The sequence below is a fragment of the Thalia democratica genome, chromosome 2, assembly GCF_965202585.1.
Source record: "Thalia democratica chromosome 2, ktThaDemo2.hap1.1, whole genome shotgun sequence".
Classification (NCBI taxonomy): Eukaryota; Metazoa; Chordata; class Thaliacea; order Salpida; family Salpidae; genus Thalia; species Thalia democratica.
The window spans coordinates 35146192-35171008 of NC_139166.1; the positions used below are offsets into that span (position 1 = coordinate 35146192).

Genomic DNA, 24817 nt, shown 5'->3' on the forward strand with positions numbered 1-24817 from the left:
TTCGGAATCCTTTGTCAAAAAAACTTAATACTCATAAAAATAGATTAAACAAATTAAACAAAGTAAGAAATTAATTAAAAATATACAAATAATAAACACAAATGGATTGACAGAAAACTAATTAAAAATAAATTAGGCTATTTAAAATTTAATAATAACTCTTGATCTTGATCCTCTATCATTTTCTAGAAACATCACAAAAATAATTGAAGACATTGGGGTAAATGTACGTATTGCATATAAAACAGAAAAAGTAGGGAATATTTTCAAAATAATCGTGTATATGAATGTAGCGTTTTCTAAAAATTCTCTAGTCTGAACAACCAATTTATCGTTGAGACCGGACAACAACTTTTTGTAAGTACAAAAGAGCATGTAACTTCAACTAACAGTGCAGAATTAAACATATTGAGTATTTTTTATATTGTAAAAATTGTAATAACATTTATTACTATTTTGAATTTATTAAAATTTTCATTCTTATAATAGTTTATTATCTACAGAAGCCCTATTAATTAAAAACTTCAACCCAATTTAGATAATCAACTTAGTTCTAATAAAGAATCAAGAGTTATTATTAACATTTTTTAATGATCCATTTTGTTTTTGATTGGTTTTTTGTTTAAATAATCCATTTTGTGCTTATAGCTTGTCTTGATTTTTACTTCTATATTTTTGATTAAATCTTACTCTGTTTATCTTGTCTCAGTTAGTTTTAAAAGTATTAAGCTTTTTGTTGACAAGAGAATAAGTTAACTCCGAAAAATAACTCAAGTTGTGATAAAATATAGTAATGAAAGAAGTGTTTCGTTTTGCTATATAATGGTATTTAAAAACTTATAAAGGTCTTCCTATCTATACTAGAACACATTTTATAAATTCTACACGCATTATTTTAAAATTTTGCGAAAAAGCAAAGCCAAATTTATTAAGATAAATAAAATTTTCTGAACAAACAATTTTTTCGAAAAATAATCAAAGTTTCAATTTTTTCTTTTTCTCAGAGGGTTCACAGGCACCATGAGTTTAGTAAAAACACATGTTACTTTTCAGTATTATTGATAATAATAATACAAAACTATACAGTATATTTTTTCCCGAGTCATTAACCATTTTATCAAAGATTACTTTTAATGAAAAATAATTTGGTTATTATTTTTTGTCAAGATATAATATGATTGTTTATTGAACAATAAAACGCTCAAAAATTTTGGAAATTACGAAAAAACTTTTCAGTTATTAAGTTATACACCACGGAATTAGTTTAATATTTTGTCAAGGAACATATAGGAAAGTTTAACTTAAAATAACCCTTGCAATGTTTTTAACTAGATATACTTATTTTTACATTATAAATATATAAATTATTTTAGGATACTAGATAAATAATGGTATACTTAATTATCAACAAATTAATAAAACAAATTTTTGTAAAAAATAACACTTAGACTTGCTGGTGAAAAATCTTAAAAAAACACCTAATTTTTATTAATTTAATTTTAAATCAAGTTGTTAATAAAGATACCAGCACAGTATTTTTGTTTTACAATTTGAAGTATATATTAAGTTTAAACGAAATTGTTTTATAGAAAACTTTCCATATTATAGAAATACAAAAGAAATTTACTGGATTTACTTGCTTTGTTAACTAGATATTTTTAAATTAAAAGTCTAAAAAATTGAGATCTTTATAGAATTTTTGGTTGAAGAAGTTTAGTGTTATTTTATTATATAAACTTTTATTAAAATTCTCAACCCTGCCTTTTATACACACTATGGATTATTTAATTTTTTCCGAGTTCTGAATGTTGAGTCTATATTTTGTTTCTCAAGATTTAATTCAATTCCAATAAATCATAAACTAACTTAACATTCAATATTGCTATGGTCTAAGAAGAAATTGCAGGACAAAAATTAAATATTCAATATTTTGTTATTAATTTTAATTTATGTTGAAGTGCATATTTTTATAAGATCTTAATTTTTTGACAATAGAATATTTATTAGGTTCATATTATTACAGGGTTCGTGCGCGTCAGGCTAAGTCAGGCTAAATCAGGCTAAATCAGTTTTTTTGAAAAAAGTTGAAAAACGTCAGGCTAAATCAGTTTTTGTGTTTAAAAATTTGAGAATTTCAGTTTTTGTCAGTTCAAGTGTATGAAATTTTTTTAATTAAGATCAAATTGAGATGTGAATTTATTTCTAAATAAAGATTTAGTTATTAAAGACAAAATCAGTCAGTATTTGTAAAAATAAGTGCTTAAAACCTTTTGTTGAATCTCTAAAATAATTTTAAGAATCTTCATTATTTTGTTTTTAGTAGATTATATACGTCATAATTATAAAAATTCATAAAAAAGTACAGTTTAAACATTACAGTTTAGTTCAACAACTTGACTGTTTGTTTGAATTTGTTTACATGAGCTTTGTTTTTCAGAGCTTATTTGGTTAAACTGTTTTAATTTCTAATATAAAGGCTTTATACCAAATACTTTATAGATTAATACTCTTAGCAGTTTGTTCATATATTTTATTTTCTGTTTATTCAAAGTTATTAGAGATATTCACAAGACTAAAAAATTACTTGTGTAATATCATGGTTATTTTAATTAGTTATTTTAAAAATTAAGATGCTTTAATGATAACATAAAGTTTTTGAGAGATGTGTTTAATTACATTTTGTTTTTCTTTTACAGACTTATTCACATTTCTGTTTTAATTAATAAAAGCTTTTGGTCCAGTCATGTAACTTATAATTGACGAATTCAAGTGCTAATTGACACGAACCTTGTATATGGGTGATAAGTGGTGGATGTAACTAAGCCCCAAAATTTAATAAAGGTATGAATTCATTGAAGCAGAAATTATAATGACCAGTTAAAAATATTCAAGTTGCTGGGTGAGGGATTGATAGATGTTGAAAAATAATTCATTTATATTTTTATTTTCTTTAAAAGTAGTTTTGTGAATACTTTTATTGTGTTAATTTGCTATTTAAGACCCCCCGATACCCAAAATGCCTTCTGAAAGTGATTTTTTCTACTTTGAAAAAATGTCAGGCTAAATAGGTCTCTGTCAGGCTAAATGAAAAGGAATTTCGCGCACGAACCCTGTTATTACTTAACTAGTTTGCAAATTATGTCCTGGACATGACGTTCAAAGGTATCTGTGGTGTGCAACTCAATAACCAAAAGGTTTTTTCGTGCACCAGGTCCTAGGACCAAATATTTTGAGCGAATTTTTTTTGTTCAATGAACTATTTCACTATAATTAAAAAAATTGGTTTAATGAGGACTAAATTTGTTAGTAATTATGTAAAATTTAGCTGTATTGTATAATTATTTATGAAATTAGAGTTTAAATCTGTATTGTGAATTTAAACTTATACTGCTCTAAGTAATAGAAAAATTATGTTGTGCTTACTGTGTCTTTTTGTATTGTATTCTTGTATTGTAACTCCAAAGAGTTTTAGTAGGTCTAATAAATATTTTGTCAATACCAGGGTCAACTCCAGAGTTTTCCAAACTTATTTTCAAATAGCCCCTTTTTAAGAAATTAATGACCCCCTCTAATCAGATTTCTCAAAAAACTAATTTTAAATACGCATAGGACCTTTTTTCTTTTGCTCTTCATCATTACATCCAAAATATCCAGAATTAGTTTCAAATTAAGTCATTATTTCCCCTCATTTTTTTAAAATGGCCACTTTTTTTAAAATGGCCACTCATTTACACTTTAAGAAGCTAAATGTAAATTTCAAATTTTACAGTAGTGTCTATAATAAATTTCCACTTTTTTTATTCTTTATTATCAACTCCAGAGTATCTAGTGTAAGTTTCAAGTTATTTTGGGCTATATGACTCACTTTGGGAAACCCTAATATAAGCTTAATTTTTTTTTTATCAACAACTAAAGTTTCTGTAATAATAAGGAAATCAAAATATTGGTCTATATTCTATAGTAACCTATAATTAAAAAAATTAGCCTAGAAAGAAAACAATAAATTCCTACTGTGTGTTCACTGCCACAAAAGTGAACCCACAATCAGCCATACAAGTTAAATATAAATGGATAAAATACTCAAGTTTTTGAAAAATACTAAGTCAGAAACTATTAATTTGTTATTAATGAACAAATATTGTTATTTATTTAAATCTACTATGTTAATTTCAATTTTTTTCAGAATATTTCATTTTATTAATTTGTTTATTTATTAGTAAATTAATAACAATCATCATGGCCGTTTTGTCAAGCCTACTTCTTGTCAGATTGTAAGTTTGAATCTTAGTTTTTTAATTATAAGTTTTAATTTTTTATTTTTGTAAGTTAAAAACATTGATTAAAATAATATAAGTAAAAATATTTATTTAAAACTTGAACTTTAGAATTTGATAAATATTTAAGTTTTTTGGAATTAATAACATATTACTGATAATTTTAATAATTAATGTTACACAAGGAAGGTCTTAAGTCTGATACATTAGCATAACTTCAAGTTATCTTTTGGGTTTTTTTAAATTGATTTAGATAAGTACAATATATATATTCAAACTAATAATTAAATTAATGCTAATATTTTATGATCACATAAAAATAATACTAAGTTGAATATTATTTTGTTTCAATTATGTCTTTTTATTGTGTATTTATAACTAATCAATAAGACTCATGTATTGTATACACATGACTTATATAATGAATCAACAGTTAAGTAATGGGTAGAGTAATACAAAAGTTTTAATCAAAACAAAATTTTAAGTGATTAAAGTCAAGTTATTTTTTTTAGCTGTTGCTAAGCAACAAAAATAGTTGTACAATTTTATATTTAGTATAACATTGTAAAAACTTATTATCAATGCTTTTTGTTTCTCTGCTGTAAGTGTCATTTGTCTATTTTTACTAGACCAAGAAGTCTGTTAAGTTCTTGTAAATTGACGAACCAAACCTTAAGAATGGCATCTGCAGCTACCAATGCTTCGTCCAGCTATCCTAATGTTGTCTATGGAAACTATGAAAAGCTACCCAAGATTGTCCAGGTACTTATATTTAATTAGAACAAGTTAATGTAAAAATACTTATTATTTTACAACTATGAATATATTAAAGGATTACATAGCAGAAAAAATGGCTATTTGTAAACCTGATGCAGTACATATTTGTGATGGCTCAGATAAGGAAAATCAATTGATGGTTTCAGAAATGATTAAATCTGGAGAATTAAAGAAGTTGTCAAAATATGACAACTGGTAAGTTATAGAATTGAAATATTTTTGAATAATAGTTTTGAACCTAAAGTAAACAATAAACTAAATAATTTTTTTTATATTATTTTCATAAAAAGTTTATAATTATTTGATATGTATATTAAGTTGTTAATAAAAATAACAACCTCTGAGTTTTCTGCTCAATTTATTTTTATTACATTTGGCAAATATCACAAAAACACCCTGTGCAAAATTTCATATGTTTTGAAAAAACTTACTTCCATGCTAGCTTTTTTTGATTTTCCAAAAAACCACCATAATGCAAACTGTATGGGACCCTAAAAATGTGACTTTAGAGTTTTTAGCTGGAAATTGTTTTAAAACTGGCAATTAAAAATAACATTTTGCACAATTTATGCTGATTTAAAGAAAGTTTCATAGAGGCACATCTTGATTTAAAAAAAAAAAATTGAAATTCAAAAAATCTTGCAAAAAGTGAAAAAAATTACATAAATCAAGAAGTGCTTCCATAAAAATTTCTTTAAATCATAACAAACTCTGCACAATAAGTTGTTGTGATAATTGCCACTGGTAAAACAATTACCAGCTAAAAACTTTAGGTCTAATACAGTTGCATTGGGGTTATTTATTCTAACTAACAATTAATTTTCTTATGTTTGAAAAGTTTTAAAAACTATACTTAAAATATTTGAATGTAGTATTATATAGTACATAAATACTTTTCTAATAAAAAAATCTTCCCTAGTTACTTGGCATGCACTGACCCTCGAGATGTAGCTAGAGTTGAGAGTAAGACTGTTATTGCCACACCTAAAAAAGAAGACACAATTCCTACGCCTATGAAAGGTGTTGAAGGGGTCTTAGGACACTGGATGTCCCCTAAAACTCTAGATAAAGAATTAGCAAAGCGTTTCCCTGGTACAATGAAAGGTAAAAACAGTTTGTATATCATTATACCTTAGTATATCTTTTTAGGCCATACAGGGAACAAACTTTTTTTACAAAAATTAACATTAATTCTTAGTTAAAAGTTTAAAATATATACAGTAAGAAACTTTATCATAGAATAAAATATTCTAATAGTTTTTAAGATATATTGAATATGAAAAGAATATCAAAAGTGTGAATTTAAATCAAAGTTTCATTATCTGCTTTTATAACATAACTATAATGTTTATTGAATATTTAACTTCGAATCTGTTCCTTGTAAAGAAACTATTGACAAAGATTAAAAGTAAATTGTTAGGTTAAGAGCTTTTAAAAATCCTAAATTCTAAAATTATTTAATTTTCATTCAATAAAATTATCTTATAGAAGGTCTATTTTGTTTTATGAGTTGATCTTAATCTAAAGAGTTTTACTTGAGCTATCAGGTTTTTTTTACTGCTTAACAAAACTCAAAATAAATGTTTAGATATAATAAGTCAAAGCTTGTGAGATCAATAGGTACTCTGAAAATTGCAAACTAAAAAGAGGTAGTAAGACTTATAAAAAGCCTAAAATGTTTCAGTATTAAAAATAAAAAATATGAATATATTTTTTTTTGTAAATTTTAAAACTTTAGAAATAATGACAGCCACAAATTGCAATCTATACGTTTGTATCAGAAACTTTCTAATACTTACTAGATCTTAAAAGTCAATTAAGAGTTTCTTACATATTTGTTTAAAATTTCCTTACAGTTCCTAGTTTAAGCTGTAATATGGGATCCTACATTAGTTTTTACTTAAAAGATGCTTTGATCTCATTGCCTTAAAAGCTTATAAGCAGTTAAGCCCTTATTCTTCATAAGTAATTATGTATACAGTAACTACTATAATATTTTTGTTTAATCATATCTGTTAGTATTAGTGTTATTTAGTAGAGAGGCATCAAGAAACAGTATTCAAATATGAGATAGAATGTAAACTTTTAAAATATTATGTTTACATTTCAATTTACTACTTTTTTTACTAACAGTTTCTAAACACAGTAAACAGATTTATATTCTCACTACTGTGCACAGTTTGCTTTTTTAGAAAAAATGCTTTAAAGTAGCAAAAAGGTAAAAGTAAAAAAAAAGTAAATTCTTGGAATGAATGACATTTGTTCTAAAAAATTGTTAATGATATAATTCAAAATAAAATAAGTTTGATTATTTCTGTAAAGGTAAAATAAATAAAAATTGTTATTTATAAAGGTAGAACAATGTATGTGATACCATTCAGTATGGGACCTGTTGGAGGCAACATTAGCAAGTATGGAGTTGAACTGACTGACAGCAAGTACGTAGTCGCTAGCATGAGAATCATGACTAGAATCTCACCTAAAGTATTTAACTTGATTGAGAAGAACAATGAGTTTGTCAAATGTCTCCATTCTGTTGGGTGTCCACTGCCTCTTGACAGTAGGCTAAATTTATTACAGTACAAATAATGCTTAGCCGTAATGTTTGAATTTATTTAAGTCTTATTTATTTAAATATAAAAAATAACAAAGTCTGTTTTCTTTAAAACTATTTTTTATTGAAAAAAAAAAGAAATCTTTAATGAATACACCACTATAAGTATACATTATTGTTCTTGAAAGTATTTAAAATTTAAGTTATTGGTTAAAGTTAAATACTTAAATTTGAAAATTGTTATATATTTCATATGTTTGTTGTTCCTAAATTAATAAGCTAAAAGTTTAAAAAGTCCCAACATTGATGATTTTGTTAATTTACAGGGGAATTAGTTGCCAATTGGCCTTGCAATCCTGACAATGTTCTAGTGTCTCACATTCCTGCCAAAAATGAAATTATATCTTACGGAAGTGGGTATGGAGGTAATTCTTTGCTTGGAAAGAAATGCTTTGCCTTGAGGATTGGTAGTACAATTGGTAAGCGTGAAGGATGGCTTGCTGAACATATGCTGGTAAGTTGGTAATTCTGTTGTTAGATATAACCTAAATATTTTTTGATTTACAGACTTATGTAAATGCAGACTTGCGTCTTATTATACAAACAAAAACTAGTTTTTTTTGAATTAAAATGATGATTTTGTATTAAAATTACTGATAATTATTATTTTCACCAGTATCAATATAAAGTAACCAAAATATCAACTTTATATTTGATACTTTTGACTGCGTTTTACATAGAATGAAATTTGTTAGAAGTATAAAAAACAAATTACTTTAAACCACTATCTGCAAAGTTTAATTTTATTTTGAATAAAAAGTGAGATAAACTCCTGTGTTCTTAAATTTTTAATGTTTACAAATGTAAAAAAGATAAGTTTATTAACTAAGTGCCCAGAATTCAAAAATATTAAAATTACGAATAATGAATGTTAAAAAAATAAAAAGTATTGATAAATAGTTGTATACTATTTTATTATTATAAATATAAATATATGTTAACAATATTTAACAAAAACCTTGGGTAGAGCAGTTTTAAACACGACATAATAATTAAAATAAAAACGTTGCTTAAAGGCACTTGAAAACAAGTCATATAAGTTTCCAATAATAAATGCAATTTCGCAACTTATTTACTTATTTTCTATTGGCTATTTTAAAGGAGCTGGCACGTTTACTTAATGACATCACAATGCAGCGGTAAGTTAAGTTTTTAGAAGTTGAAATACTTCTACTGTGACTTAATAAATTTTACGTTTTTTATACTGAAAAAACTTCTATACTAAAAAAATATATACTACCTACGTTTTTATAACAGCGCAAATAAATTATTTATACAAAGCATTATTTTGAAATGATATATGTTATTTTTTTATAGATATGAGATTGGATGTTAATATAATTTACAATTAATTTATAACTAACTTGAAAATTATCAGATCGGAAAATAATAGTGTTCAAAAATGAATTTTCTATTTTATTTTGCAGAATTTCTAAGCTAAAGTTATATTATACATGCATTAAAGAAATAAGGCTCTCAGCTACGGTTTTTTTTTTAGTCCCTAAAAAATAAAATTTATTATATATTTGATTATACTTTACTTTTAACTTTCAAGTTGTTTATCTTAATGCTAATAATATATTTGTTTTATTTTCTTACCATAAGTTACAAAGTTTAAGTTAGTTATTAAGGTACGTTTTGACAAATTTGTGTTTAACTATGTATTGTTATTAACTTAGTTTGTGGTGGTTTTATGTTTTTATTTGTTTCACTATTATGTTTTGCTACTTTTGTATTTTTATTGTTGAAAAAATACATTTTAATTTATCAAAACAGTGTTTCTTTGAATTTATTATTTAAAACTTCTTTTTTTATAAACTTTTTAAAAATTTTTTTAAAACAATTTCCAAGTTGAAACTACCTTTTGACTAATTAATAACTTTGATTTTGACTAGCTGTTAGGAAAATCGATTTTAAAAGTTACTAAGAAATCAGTTTTTTTCTAGATAACTATATTCGTTTACATAACTAATATGCGTCATTAAAAAAGTTGACTGAAGTTATTTCATAGATATTAGGAATAACAAATCCTGAAGGTAAGAAGAAGTACATAGCAGCTGCTTTCCCATCTGCATGTGGAAAAACTAACCTTGCTATGATGGATCCTGGCTTGCCTGGATGGAAAGTTTGTTTTGTTATATGACTTATTTTTTTTATATGTCTTTAGCTTTTATTTTTTTGGAAGTTATAATAATACTTTTCTTTATCTACAACTGAAGTAAATAGTATTTAAATTTCAAAATAGTAATTTCAAAAAGTAGGTATGTATTTATTATTTTCTTCTTACATACTCAATAAAATTATTCAGGTAGAATGTGTCGGAGATGATATAGCTTGGTTAAAATTCGACAAATCCACAGGAAAATTGATGGCAATCAACCCTGAGAACGGATTTTTTGGTGTAGCTCCCGGAACATCTGCAAAGTCAAATCCCAACGCTTTGAAATCTTGCATGAAAAACACAGGTTTAATCTAATAGATTATGATTTGTTTTAAATTCTTTTTTTTCCAAGTTTTGTCTTTTAATAGTTTTAAGAAATAGTTAATGAAATTTTTTTATAGTCTGTTTTATTATGTTTAATTATAGTATTTAATTTAAATTATGCATTTATAAAAGAACCAAATTAGTTGATTAATTTTTTATGTATGGTTTTATTAATGTTTTTTTTTAGTTTTAATTACTAAATAAATATTTGCGATTATTTGTTTGTTAAACTATAAAAAATGTTTGATAAATTATATTTATATTTTAGTTATAAAGTTTCAAAACATAAATTTATAACTATAAATCAATGTATTTAGTGTTATTTTCAGAAATTTAAAGCATTGTATGTGAATTGCAATGCAGTATTGTAGTTTATTGGAAAGTTTAATAAGTCTGTGCAAAGTGTTTTTGAAACATACTAGCAAACTAAAGTATAACTGATAGCTACATGCAAGTAAATTCCTATCTTATTACGATGTTTTCAAGTTCAAAATTAAAACAGCCAATTGTAGCTGATAGTATGAACAATTTTTACCATTCATAAACAGCCGCTTATCATCCTTCCAACAGAATTTGACTTTCAAAGTAGCTGCATTTTCTAGCGAACAAATAAATTTTTATCTGCTTTTCAAAGACTAGACTTTCTCATAACGTGTGCCAAATAATTGTATAACTTCGTTTTATAACTTTGTTTGTATAATTACGTGGTTTGCTGCACAAACGTGTTTTATGAAACATGTTGCAATATCTTTTAATTATATAGGTTGAATTACAGAGATTTAATAACTTTTGTTTACACTCTTTAAATTTTATCTAAGAACATGTTTTTATAAATTTAGATTTTAAAGTAACAAGAAGAAAGAAAAAAATATTATTAATCAAGAACTTAATTATCAAATTTTTGAATCAGATCTAACTAAAAAAAAAGAACCTAAATTGGATTCAATTAAGTTTTTATATCAAAAGTTTAATAAGCTTAAACGAGTAAATTGACTACAAAAATTATATCGCTAGCGTTAATTTATAATTTAGATATGACCTCATGGCTGCATTAAACATTTGCTTTAAAAAATGAATAAGTATTGGTACCTTTTTCATTTATACTTAAATGTGATATTTTTGTTTCAGTGTTTACCAATGTGGCAGCTACAGGAGATGGAGGAGTTTATTGGGAAGGAATGGGAGAAGAACCTGTTCAACCAGTCACTAGTTGGAAAGGCCAACTCTGGGATGACTGTATGTTATAATTTGAAAAAATATTTAAAATGAATAAAGTAAATAGAAATAGTAATTTAAACTAATACTGTTTTTAAAGCTTCAGATGAGCCCTCTTCTCATCCAAACTCTAGATTTTGTTGTCCTGCATCCCAGTGTCCAACAATTGACCCCAATTGGGAGAAAGAGGACGGTGTCCCAATAGAAGCCATTGTTTTTGGTGGTAGAAGACCGGAGGGTAAGAGGAAATGATTTTTTTTTGAACATTTGGCTTTAACTATTTTCTCTCCGCTAGTTTGATAGTTTGAGATATTAAATTAGGTAATGAAAGCTTAGTGGTTTTGATTATTAAAATAAGTTTAAAACAGTGTTTAAATTAATCGTAACAATTAAAACAGTTGAAAGTTAGAAATAAAACTTTAAAACTTGTTTTTATATTCATAGTCTGTTAATAAGTGTAACTTACATTTTCTTCAATTTTAATTAATGTAAATTTGTTAGATTATAGTTTCTCAAAATAAAGCAGTGTTTGACAAAGAAAACTTAAGATATTTTTTAGTTTTTAAAAAAGTTAATCTACTTTAATATACTTAAATTAAATTTTATTTTGATAAATAGGTAAAAAAAATTGAAAGTATTTACCCTAACATTATTATTTTTCGCTTTTTAGGAGTACCTCTAGTGTACGAAGCATTCAACTGGCAACACGGAGTTTTTGTTGGAGCTTCAATGAGATCAGAAGCCACTGCAGCTGCTGAACACAAAGGTAAAGTCATCATGCATGATCCATTTGCTATGAGGCCTTTCTTCGGCTACAACTTCGGTAAATATCTGGATCATTGGTTATCAATGGACAAACCTGGACGCCATCTACCCAAGATTTTCCATGTCAACTGGTTCCGAAAAGTATGTAGTAATCATAATAGCGTTGCCACTTTACCTGGAAAAACCTTGAAAAACCTGGACTTTGACAATTTAGGCAAAAATAACCTGGAAAAACCTGGAATTTGAAAAATTTTGAAAGAAACCTGGAAAAATCTGGAATTTTGATCAAAAAACCTGGAATTTTTAACAACTTTTACATTTTCAGTAGTAAAATTTTGATTTGACACAGAAAATCTATCATATAAGTAAGATTTTTTTGTCATCGTCAAAAAATTTTTTTATTAACAAACACATTTATAGTAACTTTACAATATCTTTTCAATGTTTATACTATTCAACACAGTTTCTTATATAGAAATTAACTTTAATTTAAAATAGACCCAAAAATGTGTACTTTTAAAAACCTGGAAGAAATTTGAAAAACCTGGAAAAATTTTTGAAAAAACGAGTGGCAAACCTGTCATAAAGATTTAGATAATTATTTATTGTAATAAACCTATCTATTTTGGTCAAAATGATTTAGTTTTTGAACATAATTTTTGAAATAAGGTGTAACACAAAACAAGTTTAGGCTAGCTAAAATTAGTGGATATTAAGTTTTAATTTGATTATACCCTAAAATAGACTATTTAACTTTTTAGACGCAGTTTTTAAATTTTAAAGGCCAGAACTTACATAAAATAAAATATTTTTAGAATTGTACAAACAGTATTTACATTTTTGTAGGATGCAAACAAGAAGTTTATGTGGCCAGGATTTGGAGAAAATATTCGAGTTTTGGAATGGATTTTCAATCGTGTTGATGACAACAAACCTTGTTCCATGGTCAATTGTGTTGATTCACCAATTGGTGTGCTTCCTACCAGTGAATCCATCAATGCTACGTGCGTCTCAACTTATAAAACTCTTTATTAAAATCTTTCAAAGTTTATAATTAATTTTTTTTCATTAAGTTTATTAAAAAGTTATTGCTAAACTTCTCAAATAAAATTAAAACTATTATACTGATAGTATTTGTGGCGATTGCATTGTTTTTAATGGTAACCAATTTAAAGTTTGTAATTGATAAATAATGTAGTTTAATTTACATTAAGAATTCAATTTTGTCACAGTGGCCTCGACGGTGTTGATGTTAGCGACTGCTTGAAGCTGGAGAAAGACTTTTGGGCCCAAGAAGTGGTAGAAATAAAGAAGTACTTCGACGAGCAAGTCAACAAAGACTTGCCTAAACCCATTGCAAAAGAACTGGAAGTGTTGCGTCAACGTGTAGGAAAAATGTAGAGGAAATAAAATTAAAACGTCCAGTTTTTTGTATATATGATTTTAAGTATATTTCTATTAGTATTTGTTTTTTAATTGTTTTAAATTAATTAATGTACATGACTATAAGTTGAAACTTTAAAAAATCACGTCTATTAACAGAGTTTATTTAGATTTAAATTTATTTATTGAAATGCGCCGTTGAAGGTGTTCTATCTTTTATAAATCTATACTAATGTAAGTATTGGTACCCTAAGTAGAACTTTTAATATTCTACAAAGGTTTTAGTTCTAAGTATATATTATTTATTAAAGTAGAAATTAATAAAGTACGCTTCATTTGTTTTAATATAATAGTTGTAGTAATCAGGTTTTCTTATAGATATTTATTCATTTTAGGGAACGTATTTATTTTTAATAAACACCTTTTAACAATTCTTTTACCAACATCTATTACATTCTAATTGGCGCTATTTTAAGCGCTTTAATGTTTCTGGTGTCTGTTTTTTATTTGCATCATCAGGTATTTTTTTGAAAACTATTTAACGTAACTATACGTCATTGTACTTCCATTAACAAAATACACATGTTCATCCGAATAAATTTGTAAAAACAGAAATTGTGTTTTATTTATAACTTATATCTTGAAAGGTGATGTATATATTTGATAGCCCATAGTAAAATTACATTATTCGATTGCATCAGTAAAACAAATTGGCTACATAAGTCTATATAAATAATTACACACAAAATTAAATTATTAATTAAAACCACTAAACAAACCAACCCTATTAATGTTAAAAGAAAACTTCCAATTCAGCTAATCTATTGTGAGTAAAATAAGGTTTTCTTTAGTTCCTAATTTTATGTGATGATTTTTATATTTAAAGTATAGTTAATATTTTCGATATTCTTAGTACGTATATGCGAGGATTAAGTAACAACAAAATAAAGTGTTTTTTGTACGAAAAAAATGTGAATATTTATAAAACTTTTTTCTTATTAACACACAGTGGGACCAAACCCCGTTTAGGTAGAAATAGGAAATGAATCGAATATTCTTATAAAACTATTATTTGTATATCTTTACAAATATTTGATTATAATGAATACTAAACCTATATCTATTGAATTAATAGAACAAAAGTTATCGGACTTAAAATAGTGACTCTCATACAATTTTTTGTTCTTTACATTTTTTATATTACAAATATAGCTTATTGAGCAAAATCGAAAAACTGCTCAAAAATTTTTGGTTTAAGGTCCTGGGTAATCAAAAAGACCTCTCGGTCATCGAGTTGTATATAAAGTTATAATGAGCTAAAACTTTAATAAAAAACCTAACAATCAAAACTTAACTCTAAAACGAACAACTCATGAAAAATGAGAACATTAAATAATTTCTTAAACAATAATATCAAGACATTTTTTTTTAATATACTAGTATCTAACATAAAGCACACACAAAGTATACATATATTGAACTCTACGTTAGAAGGTAAAGGTTTAATATTAAATGTTTTAAAATTTATCAATGACTTTAGCAAATAATTTAACCTTTTATGCATTTTATATGATAAAAAAAATAAGTTTTAAAAAGTATGTATAAGAATTTGGGTTTTTTTATGAACTTATTTTAACTTATTAAAAATAAGTAACAATAAAATAAAGATGTAAAAAAAAAAAATATATATATACTAAAATAAAGCTGTATCTAAAAAAACTGTGCTTAAACTATATAAAAAGAACTAAATAAATATACTACTTTAATTAAAACTATCAATTTTTAATAAATATCTATATATAAGAGTTTAACCAAAATAATAATGTAAACCACCACAAAAAATACTTTAATAGTAAATTAGTTTTCTTTGTAAAAATAAAGTAAAAAGCAATAATAATCATAAAAATAGTCTACCTACTACTAATTCCAAGTGTTATCAGTAATTTCAGCATATGATTTAAATTTTTAACTTTTTTTTTGGTAAAATCTACCTAGAGATAAACAAGTTTTTTTACACATATAAAATGTAGACTATTTAATGAAACTGTTTACTAATACACTAACAAACTATAAACAAAAAAATACATATTACAACTTTATACAAACTAGACTGGACCAATGCTGTTGAAACCCAATTAATGTACTCAAAAAATATAAATACCTACCGGATGAAAAATGAATACTAGTCTACTACTTATATAATAAAATCCTGTTCATCTTATTTAAACTCTATTTAACTAGTTGATAATTTGATGAATTATTTTTTAGTTAAACCTGGAACCTTCCAAGATGGCTTTGGTCTTTTAAACTAACATGTAGGTCTGTGCAAAGCTTACTACCTTGGTAAGCCAGTGATTTGTGACCATTACTGTTTTTAAATCTTGGAAGGAAAAAGTTTTTTTTTGAGGACTTGTTGAATGGCTATGTACTTTAGTTATACTTTTGAAGTAACACTTAAAATTTACTAGTAAAAAGTATTTATAAGTTCGAACATAAAAGCTCCCAAGTCATATTTGAATAAATTTTCAACATTTAATATTAATTTTGTTACTTTCAAATTACTTACACTCTCGTTGTACTTTTTATAGTGAATGCACCTAAGTGCTTTATTTATTAGTACATTGATTTCATAAACTTTTTTTATTAGGTCTGCCTTTATCTTTGATTAAAGTAGAAATAAGGCAAATTGAACTGACTTTTTTATTTTTAAGGGCTTTTAGATGTCTAGTAGATACTAGATATAAAGTTTTAATAACAAAAATGATTCTTTCTTTTATAATTGTTTAATAAAAATAAAACCATGTTTTTTTAATTAGATAAATCTAGAGATTTTAAAAGTATGTACATATGTATAGTGCAAGCGTGCCGAAAATTTGTTAATTTTCAAAAGTTTATTTGAATGTCGATAGTTTTTTGTTTTATGTTTTTTTTTGCGAAAAAAAAGTTAAAAAACTCTTTAAAATAGTTATTTTAAACATTAAAAAGAATAGTTACATACTTTTATGTTAAAGCAGTTTTGGTATAGTTTTTTTTAATCGTTGTTTTTCGACTTTTAAAAATATCAAAATTTGAACTAAACAAAACCCTTCAAATCGCCTCGCGCCAATTGAAATGATTTTTGTTATAGACTAAATATTTGCACTAAATCTTGGCTTTTTAACTAAAAATTATGAAAAGAAATTCTAGAACTTTTTTTTTTTGCTTTTTCAAGTTGCGGACCCACTGTGCTACATACAGTCTTTTATTTTTGATTTTTCAAAATTACTCTTTTTGTTTAATGGTAAAAGTTTTTGTTACTTACAATTGGTTTTAAAGTCTTTATAATTTGTTTGAAAAATATTCTGTGGTGAGTAAAACAGCATGACACTATTCCATACGTTAGGTATTTTTTTTACTATTGATTATAGTTTTGTTTCAATTTTTCTACACATCTTAACTGCTAACAATAAAACATATTATATTTATTCTTTAATTACACTTAAATAATAGTTTTGAATTCTTATAATACTTACACATTAGTAACATTTTAAACTTTAAAGATTACTAATTGTTAAAATAATCATTTTTTTCCACAGATTTCTAAAAACTTACTTGTTTTATTTTCAAATGTAATCAAAGTAAACAAATTTGAATTTGACATCGATATACTTTTCTAATGAAAAAATTAAGATGTAGAAATGAATTAAAATCCTAATTGGGGTAAGCTAATTAAATTATTATTCAAATTTTAAGTTATTTGACTTTATTCAGTATAGAATATACGTGGTGTGGTACATGACAATTCAAATTTATAAAAAAGTATTTAAGAGACCATATCTTGAAATAAAAAAATATTTTTGAAAATATTAAAAATAAGTGTGTAGGTTTTATCAATATCTACAAGAAATTATTTCTAAAATATTTTTTTTGAGAAAAAAAAACTTATTTTAATACTAATTTCATTTACAAAAAGAACGACGTTTCACCCAAAATTGGGATCTTCAGGTCTGCAAAGTAAAAATAAATTATGACGATGGATAACTCAATAAACAGTGTAAATTAATCAATATGATCAAATTGGGTAGGTCTTTTTATGGGTAGTACTTTATGGGCACTATTTTATGTGTAGAATTGCTGCAATCAATTCTGCCTGTAATTTGATGTGATGTCATTAACATTATGTGTAGTATTTACATGTTGCTGCAATTAAGTTGCTGCAATTAAATGAAAAATAAAATACTGTCCAGGCCTTTTATAAATATTATGGATTTTTATTTTATTTTTAAATTTAGAAACAAACTAATAAAAAATAACTTGAATACACATAAACCAATAGTTTGATTTATTTGTACATTTATATAAATTATATTTTGTAAACTAACAGAAGTATAGGCTAGACTTATTAAAAGATTATGGATAGTTTTTTTCATTTAAGATTTAATAACGAAAAATAACTTGAATACACTTAAACCAATTGTTTATTTAAAAATATATTTATGTAATTTATATTTTTTATATTAACAGAAGTATGTAATGGCTTGGCATATTATAAATATTTTGAAAATTTTTTTTATTTAAGATTTTATAAACAAAATAAAAAAATTAAAATTGAATACACATAAACCAATTGTTTGATTTGTAGTTGTATATATGTAATTTATATTTAGTAAACTTATAAAAGTAGTAATTTGCTCTTATGTGTACTATTTTATGGGCACTCTTTTATGTGTAGAATTGCTTCAATCAATTATTCTCATAGTTTTATATAACTTCATTTAAGTTATGGGTAGTATTTAGATGTTGCTGTAATTAAATAAAAATAAAATACTGTCCAGGCCTTATATAAATATTATGGATAGTTTTTGTAGTTTTAAATTTATAAACAAACAAATAAAAAAAACTTGAATACACATAAACCAATAGTTTGAATTATTTGTACATTTATTTAAATTTTATTTTGTAAACTAACAGAAGTAGTAGGTAGACTTATTAAAAGATTATGGATAATTTTTTTATTTAAGATTTAATAAAGAAAAAAAAGCTTGAATTCACTTAAACTAATTGTTTGATTTAAAAGTATATTTATGTTATATCTATTTTTTATACTACCAGAAGTAATGGCTTAGCATATTATAAATATTTTGGATATTTCTTTATTTAAGATTTTATAAACAAAATAAAAAATAAAAATTTAACACACATAAACCAATTGTTTGATTTATAGTTGTATATATGTAATTTACATTTAGTAAACTTATAGAAGTAGTGGTTTGGCCTTATGTGTACTAATTTAAGGGCAATCTTTTATGTGTAGTATTGCTTCAATTAACTTATGTGATTTCATTTAAATTATGGGTAGTATTTAGATCACGGTTTCCCAAAGTGGGCGATATCGCCCCCCTGGGGGCGATTTTAGTAATTTGGGGGGCGATAATTAGTAAGGGGGCGAAAGGGTGGGCGATAACTAGTAAGGGGGCGAAAAGGGGGCGATTTTAAAATTTTGGGCTGATATGAGATTTTTACTTTTTTTCTTGCTGTTTTACTAATTTTAGCTTGCTATTAATTATTTGACCCTGAGGTAAAACTTAAACAAAAAAGTTTATTTCATTAATGTAAAAAATAGAAAAAAATCAAGTCCTTATGACTCTTACTTTCAAGTAAATACTGTATTTTCATTCATATATTTCCTTGTTTAACAATTACATATATCATAGATGATTGAAATCCTTCTCACTATTTTATAACCTGACATATTTGTTATTTGGGATCATAAATGGTTTGTAAAAATCTATGTTATTTTTTATTAACTATCACCTCATGATATTTCCAGTTGTTTTTTGAAAAGTCACCAAGTTAGACTAAGAAATAAAACTATACAGGGTTGCCAATTTACCTAGAAACCTCGAAAAACCTGGAACTTGACAAGTTCGGCAAAAAAAAAACCTGGAAAAAATCTGGAATTTTTAACGATTTTAACATATTAAGTAGTAAAATTTAGATTTGACACAAAAAAGCTATCATATAGATATGATATAGCTATCATAAAATATGGATCCCTTCGAGGCAGATACTTTTGAAATAAACGACATACAGGAAACCTTCTCAGACTTACAAACTGACCTTAAACTTAAAGTAAATTCTTCCAAAGAACGATATGAAAGCTTTTAAACTCAACAAAAACTAAGGCAAAAGTATCCAATCATTTAAGAGGAATTTAAATTGTTGTTTATAGCTTTTCCTTCTAGCTATGTTGTTGAGAAAGCTTTCAGTTCAGTTATCAACATCTTGAGCAAAAGATCTAATCTAGATATTTATAAAGGAGGTGACTTAAGGCTCTATTTTACTGATTAAGAATCAGATTAGAAAAACTTGCAAGCAGTCATGAACCTCATCATTCACATTATATTAGACTTCAGTAGCAGACATTATTTTATGAAAGTTTTTTAATTTGATTTGATCTTTTGAAAATTTCTTATTTAACCTGGTTTGTATTGTACTTAATTAGTCGTTTTATAATAACAACTTTATTAAGCTATTTATTCTACAACAGGTTTGCATAATGCCTGATAAATCTTAATTACGGTGGACTTTCTCTTGAGTTCGCACTTTTTACCCAAACAAAAAGAGCAAATTTATATTTTCTTATATATAACTAAAATAAAGTCTATTACTAACCAAATATTAATAAAACAAAATATATATAGTATTTGTTAGCTTATATAGATTTGTTTTATTTTGATGAAAGTTTGTTTTATGTTTTAGTGGATTTCATGTGTATTCATTACATTATTGCATATAACATATTGAAATTTGTCATTTTGTAAATAACTGTGGTAATAATTTTTTTAGTTTGCACTTTTTAATTTTTTTCAAAGTGCGAACTTAAGCGGAAGTCTTATATGTTTATTGAATGATTTATGTTTTAAAGTTGTTAATAGTTTTATTTTGACCTGGTTAATTTTGTAGTTCATATTCGTCGTTTTACATTACACTAAAAGTTTTTATAGCATAGTGATTAATATATTTGTTTGAAAAAGACCTTTATTTGACAGGTTTTTGTTATTACTTGTTTAATCTGTATATAACTTATGTAACTATATAACTATTATCTGATTGTAAAACTTTGATAACCATTAAAGTTTTAAATTGTAAAATGATTTTTTTGGTTTTAAGAGAGTATAAATTTGAGATCTCTATTTTAAATGACTTCTACTCTTTCATTTAAAAGTTTCTTAAACTCAATTTTTATTTCTAACTTGATTTATTATTGTTAAAAAAGTATAATTATATAAGGAGTTTTAGACTATTAATACAACTGTTTTTTGTTTTTTCTTAATTCAATTATATTAGCAATTAGAACATACTTAGTTTATTTTAATACTTCAACACTAGCTTTTAGTTTTTCACTATTTTCCTCTTTTAAATTATTATAGGCTAATAGCTAGAAAAAAAAACTTTTTAAACAAAATTTAATAAGCCATCAAAAAGACTGCTACAGTTACAAAACAAAATTTTAACCAAGTTATTTTTTTTTTTAATTGATTACTTTCTGTTCACAGAATTAAGTGTAGAACATTGGATTTTTTTTTTAAATTAAATAAAGAAAAAGAATTGTTAGAATTAAGGTTTAGTTCCCTAAAGATTATTCCAAGTCAAGTACTATTTCACGGTATTCTACTACGATACAAATAGTTTAAAAAGTTTAAAATAAAATTTTTAATATTACAACTAACTTGCTTACAATATATCTTAGTATTGAAATTAATAAATTTACTGCATTAACTAAAGCTGTTGATGAAACCACTTTTCATGTAAGAAAATCAACCAGTTGGTCAAACTTCCTCAAACTAGATCAGAAATTAACTTTTAATTTTTTTTTTATTATGTGTATAATAAACTGTTCATTTTTTAGTTTTTTTAATCTCTGGTATAGTTATTTTAGAATATGCCTATTTATAAAATAATTTAAGTATTTTGTGCGGCTTAAATAAGTTACTTAGTATTAACTTCTAAATGTCCGAAATTTGTTGTATGAGATATTATTATAATGTCAGGTTTCAGTTAAGATTTCAGTTAGGTAACGTAAGGCTCAGATCCAGTCGCAGTCCAGTCGAATTTCGACCCGCTAAGTAAATTGAAAACTACTTGTACATAATAAATAAAATTTAGTTTTTTGATACTTAATATTTTGAAATGCGCTTTTATTTCGTTTTCAGTTCACAATATTATTTCCTAGATCACAATAATAGTACATGAGTTTATTACAATTTTGCTCGAGTTTTTTAATTTTCTTATTTGTTATTTTTTTTAAATCATGCAGCCCGCTATTACATATTTTTAACGAGTTGAAACTAGAAAAGATTTTTTTAGTAAATATGAATTGCTGACTACAAAAATTGTCCACCACTGACCTAAAAGTTTCATTAGTTTCAAAACAGTTCATTTTTAAACAGGATATGATTACAGATAACACAAGGCTTTTAAATAATTAAGTATTTTAATACACTTTACTGGGCTTCTAAGAAAATAACTGTAAATTATTTTCTCAAGCCCTGTAAACTACTTTGAACACAAAAGTGCGTGCATAAGAAGTACCAGACTAAATTACATTTCGAACACAACTTTTTATAGCTCAAAAGTTTGTACTCAAAAGAAAAACTACTTTGTGAAATCAGGGGGGGGGGGGGAGATTTTTTTTCAACTTACTGAAAAGGGGGCGATTTAGTAAATGAGTTTGGGAAACCCTGATTTAGATGTTGCTGCAATTAAGTAAAAAAAAGATACTGTCTTCTTTTAAATCAAACAATTGGTTTAAGTGTATTCAAGCTTTTTTTTATTATTAAATATTACATAAAAAAAATATCCATAATCTTTTAATAAGTCTATCCACTACTTTTTTTAGTTAACAAAATATAATTTAAATAAATGTACAAATAAATCAAACTATTGGTTTATGTGTATTCAAGTTATTTTTTATTAGTTTGTTTCTAAATTTAAAACTAAAAAAACTATCCATAATATTTATAAAAGGCCTGGACAGTATTTTATTTTTCATTTAATTGCAGCAACTTAATTGCAGCAACTTGTAAATACTACACATAATGTTAATGACATCACATCAAATAATAGGCAGAATTGATTGCAGCAATTCTACACATAAAATAGTGCCCATAAAATAGTACACATAAAAAGTCCTACCGATCAAATTTATAAGATTTATAAAATTCAATAGGTTGTTTTAACATTAATTTTTAAGTAAACAAAAATAGAAAAACAAATATAATTTGAGTTCTTTACACTTATAAATATTACAATACCGTATATAATCCCATCGGCATCATTTATTTTTACTTTGAAGACCTGAAGATCCCAATTTTGGGTGAAATGTCGTTGTCTTGTTGTTAATAAAATTAGTATTAGTATTGTATCAAAAAATGTTTTTGTCAAGACCTTTTGTGTTAAAAGAATACTCTTCTTAAATACCTGAAGCTAATTTTAACTATATCACAAAATGTATTAAAAAACTTGCAAAAAAAAGGCTTATAGATATCAATATATATAGTTTATTGAACGATAAAAAATACGCTCAAAATATTTGGTCCTAGGACCTCGTGCAAAAAAAAAACCTTCGGTTATGCAGTTGCACACCACAGGGTCCTTTAAACGTCTTGTCCAGGACAAGGGAATTGTGCGCGGTGGGAATTAAGCGGGTGGGAATTTTTAGTACTCAATGTTTAAGATCGTTAATATCAGTAAGAGTAAGTTTTTATGAGCTTATATTTACGTACTTGTGAAGTTTTTGCTATTCTTAATCCATAAGTTATGCAGATTTTTTTTGTGTCTTTCAATTTAGTTAGGTATTGACTTATTTGTTAGACTAGTTGTATACGCAATGAATTTAAGTGTACTTATTTTAATTTTTGGTGATTAAAAAGTATGTTTGAACTCACGTTTTTTTTGTTTTCATTTCATTAACAATTAATTTTCTTTGATCAGATACTACCTTTAGATGGTAATATTGATGTTTGTAAATTTTCTAAATCTGGTGGTTTTCTCTTATATTGAAGAAACATCATGATAATTCTTCCGACGAATTACAAACCACTGCGGAATAGATAAAACAGCGCAATTTTCGACTATCTTTTTAATTGCACACGCTGTCAAAACTCTGACATAGTTAAAAACTTTAAAGTTTTAAACGATGTAAACAAAGCAAAATCTACAAGCCTGGAATCATTATTGATTGACGAATAATAATAAATACGCAAAAAGCATTAAATGGAAAAACAAAACTATTACAAGTAGTTAATTTATATATCTTTACTTAAGTTTCAATTGCTAAACTGTAAAATTTGTATTTATTGAATTTATTCATAGGTCACAATTTTAACTTTTTTTAAAAATGTTTTACAAATCAAAAATTTTTTCAAATTCGTACAACATTTACCACTTGAGAATGAAACTAGTATAGTTTTGAAAACGTTCATGTAACAAAAAAGAAAATAAAATAAGTAACCTCTAAATACTTAGTTACCAATGGTGTATAAATATTGAAAAAAAAAAAAACTTTGCAAATTACCAAAAAATTATCTGGATATAAGAAATAAATCATAAAAAGAAATCTGGATAGAATTCACATTTAAAGTTCAGATAAAATACAATCCATAAAAAAAAATTAATGAACTCATTACTTAATGTTCACATCATTTAAACAATGCTTGATAGGATAATGTTTTACAAATGTATTAACTGCTCTAAATAAATTTTGTGCTGTATCCACACTATGTATTAGAGATTTTAATTTCTATTGTTTCCATTTTTCAAGTTTACTTGATAAACTTATTTTTTGTGACTTTATTAGTTACAATTTACACTGTATTTCTGGTGTTTTATAGTTTTCTCTTCATTAATTTTAATCATCACATTAACTATATTTACCGTACTGCATCATTTCCATCTTTTTAAATTCTAAAAAGCTCTATATCTACGGATTTGGAAATTGTTAAAAATTGTACCTAGTTTACATCCGTCCTAAGATGGAATACAACACACCTTTATGGTCTCAAAGTTCTATAAAAGACATCAACCAACTAGAATCTATTCAAAGAAAACTTACGAGATCAATCTTTAATCGGTGCAACATTTCATATACGTCTTACATAGACAGACTAACAAAGCTTAGTATAAAAACTTTAGAGTACAGAAGACTTGAATTTGATTTTATTACTTTTTTTAAACTAATTAACAATGAAACTACTATTGATTCACAAATTTTTTTAAAAATCTTATAAAAATATTTAATTACTCAGAGGTTAGAAAAGATAC

At 25.1% G+C, this 24817-nt stretch overlaps 1 protein-coding gene across 1 annotated transcript; it reads left to right on the forward strand.

Moving 5' to 3' along the window:
• Window positions 1-4187: 4187 nt before the first annotated feature.
• Window positions 4188-14117, forward strand: LOC145849966 (phosphoenolpyruvate carboxykinase, cytosolic [GTP]-like). The gene is made up of 13 exons (XM_082955093.1): window positions 4188-4271; window positions 4904-5036; window positions 5107-5246; window positions 5971-6155; window positions 7405-7611; window positions 7932-8119; window positions 9677-9790; window positions 9974-10130; window positions 11279-11386; window positions 11466-11603; window positions 12036-12271; window positions 12977-13134; window positions 13363-14117. Exons 1-13 carry the CDS (start codon window positions 4237-4239, stop codon window positions 13529-13531), a joined length of 1968 nt encoding a protein of 655 aa, XP_082811219.1. The 5' UTR covers window positions 4188-4236; the 3' UTR covers window positions 13532-14117.
• The last annotated feature ends 10700 nt before the right edge of the window (window positions 14118-24817 follow it).

Coding starts and splice junctions, on each gene's coding strand:
- LOC145849966 (XM_082955093.1), top strand. CDS start 4,237: ATGGCCGTTTTGTCAAGCCTACTTCTTGTCAGATT. Junction 5,247..5,970: donor TTGTCAAAATATGACAACTG/GTAAGTTATAGA, acceptor AATCTTCCCTAG/TTACTTGGCATGCACTGACC. Junction 10,131..11,278: donor ATCTTGCATGAAAAACACAG/GTTTAATCTAAT, acceptor TTTTTGTTTCAG/TGTTTACCAATGTGGCAGCT.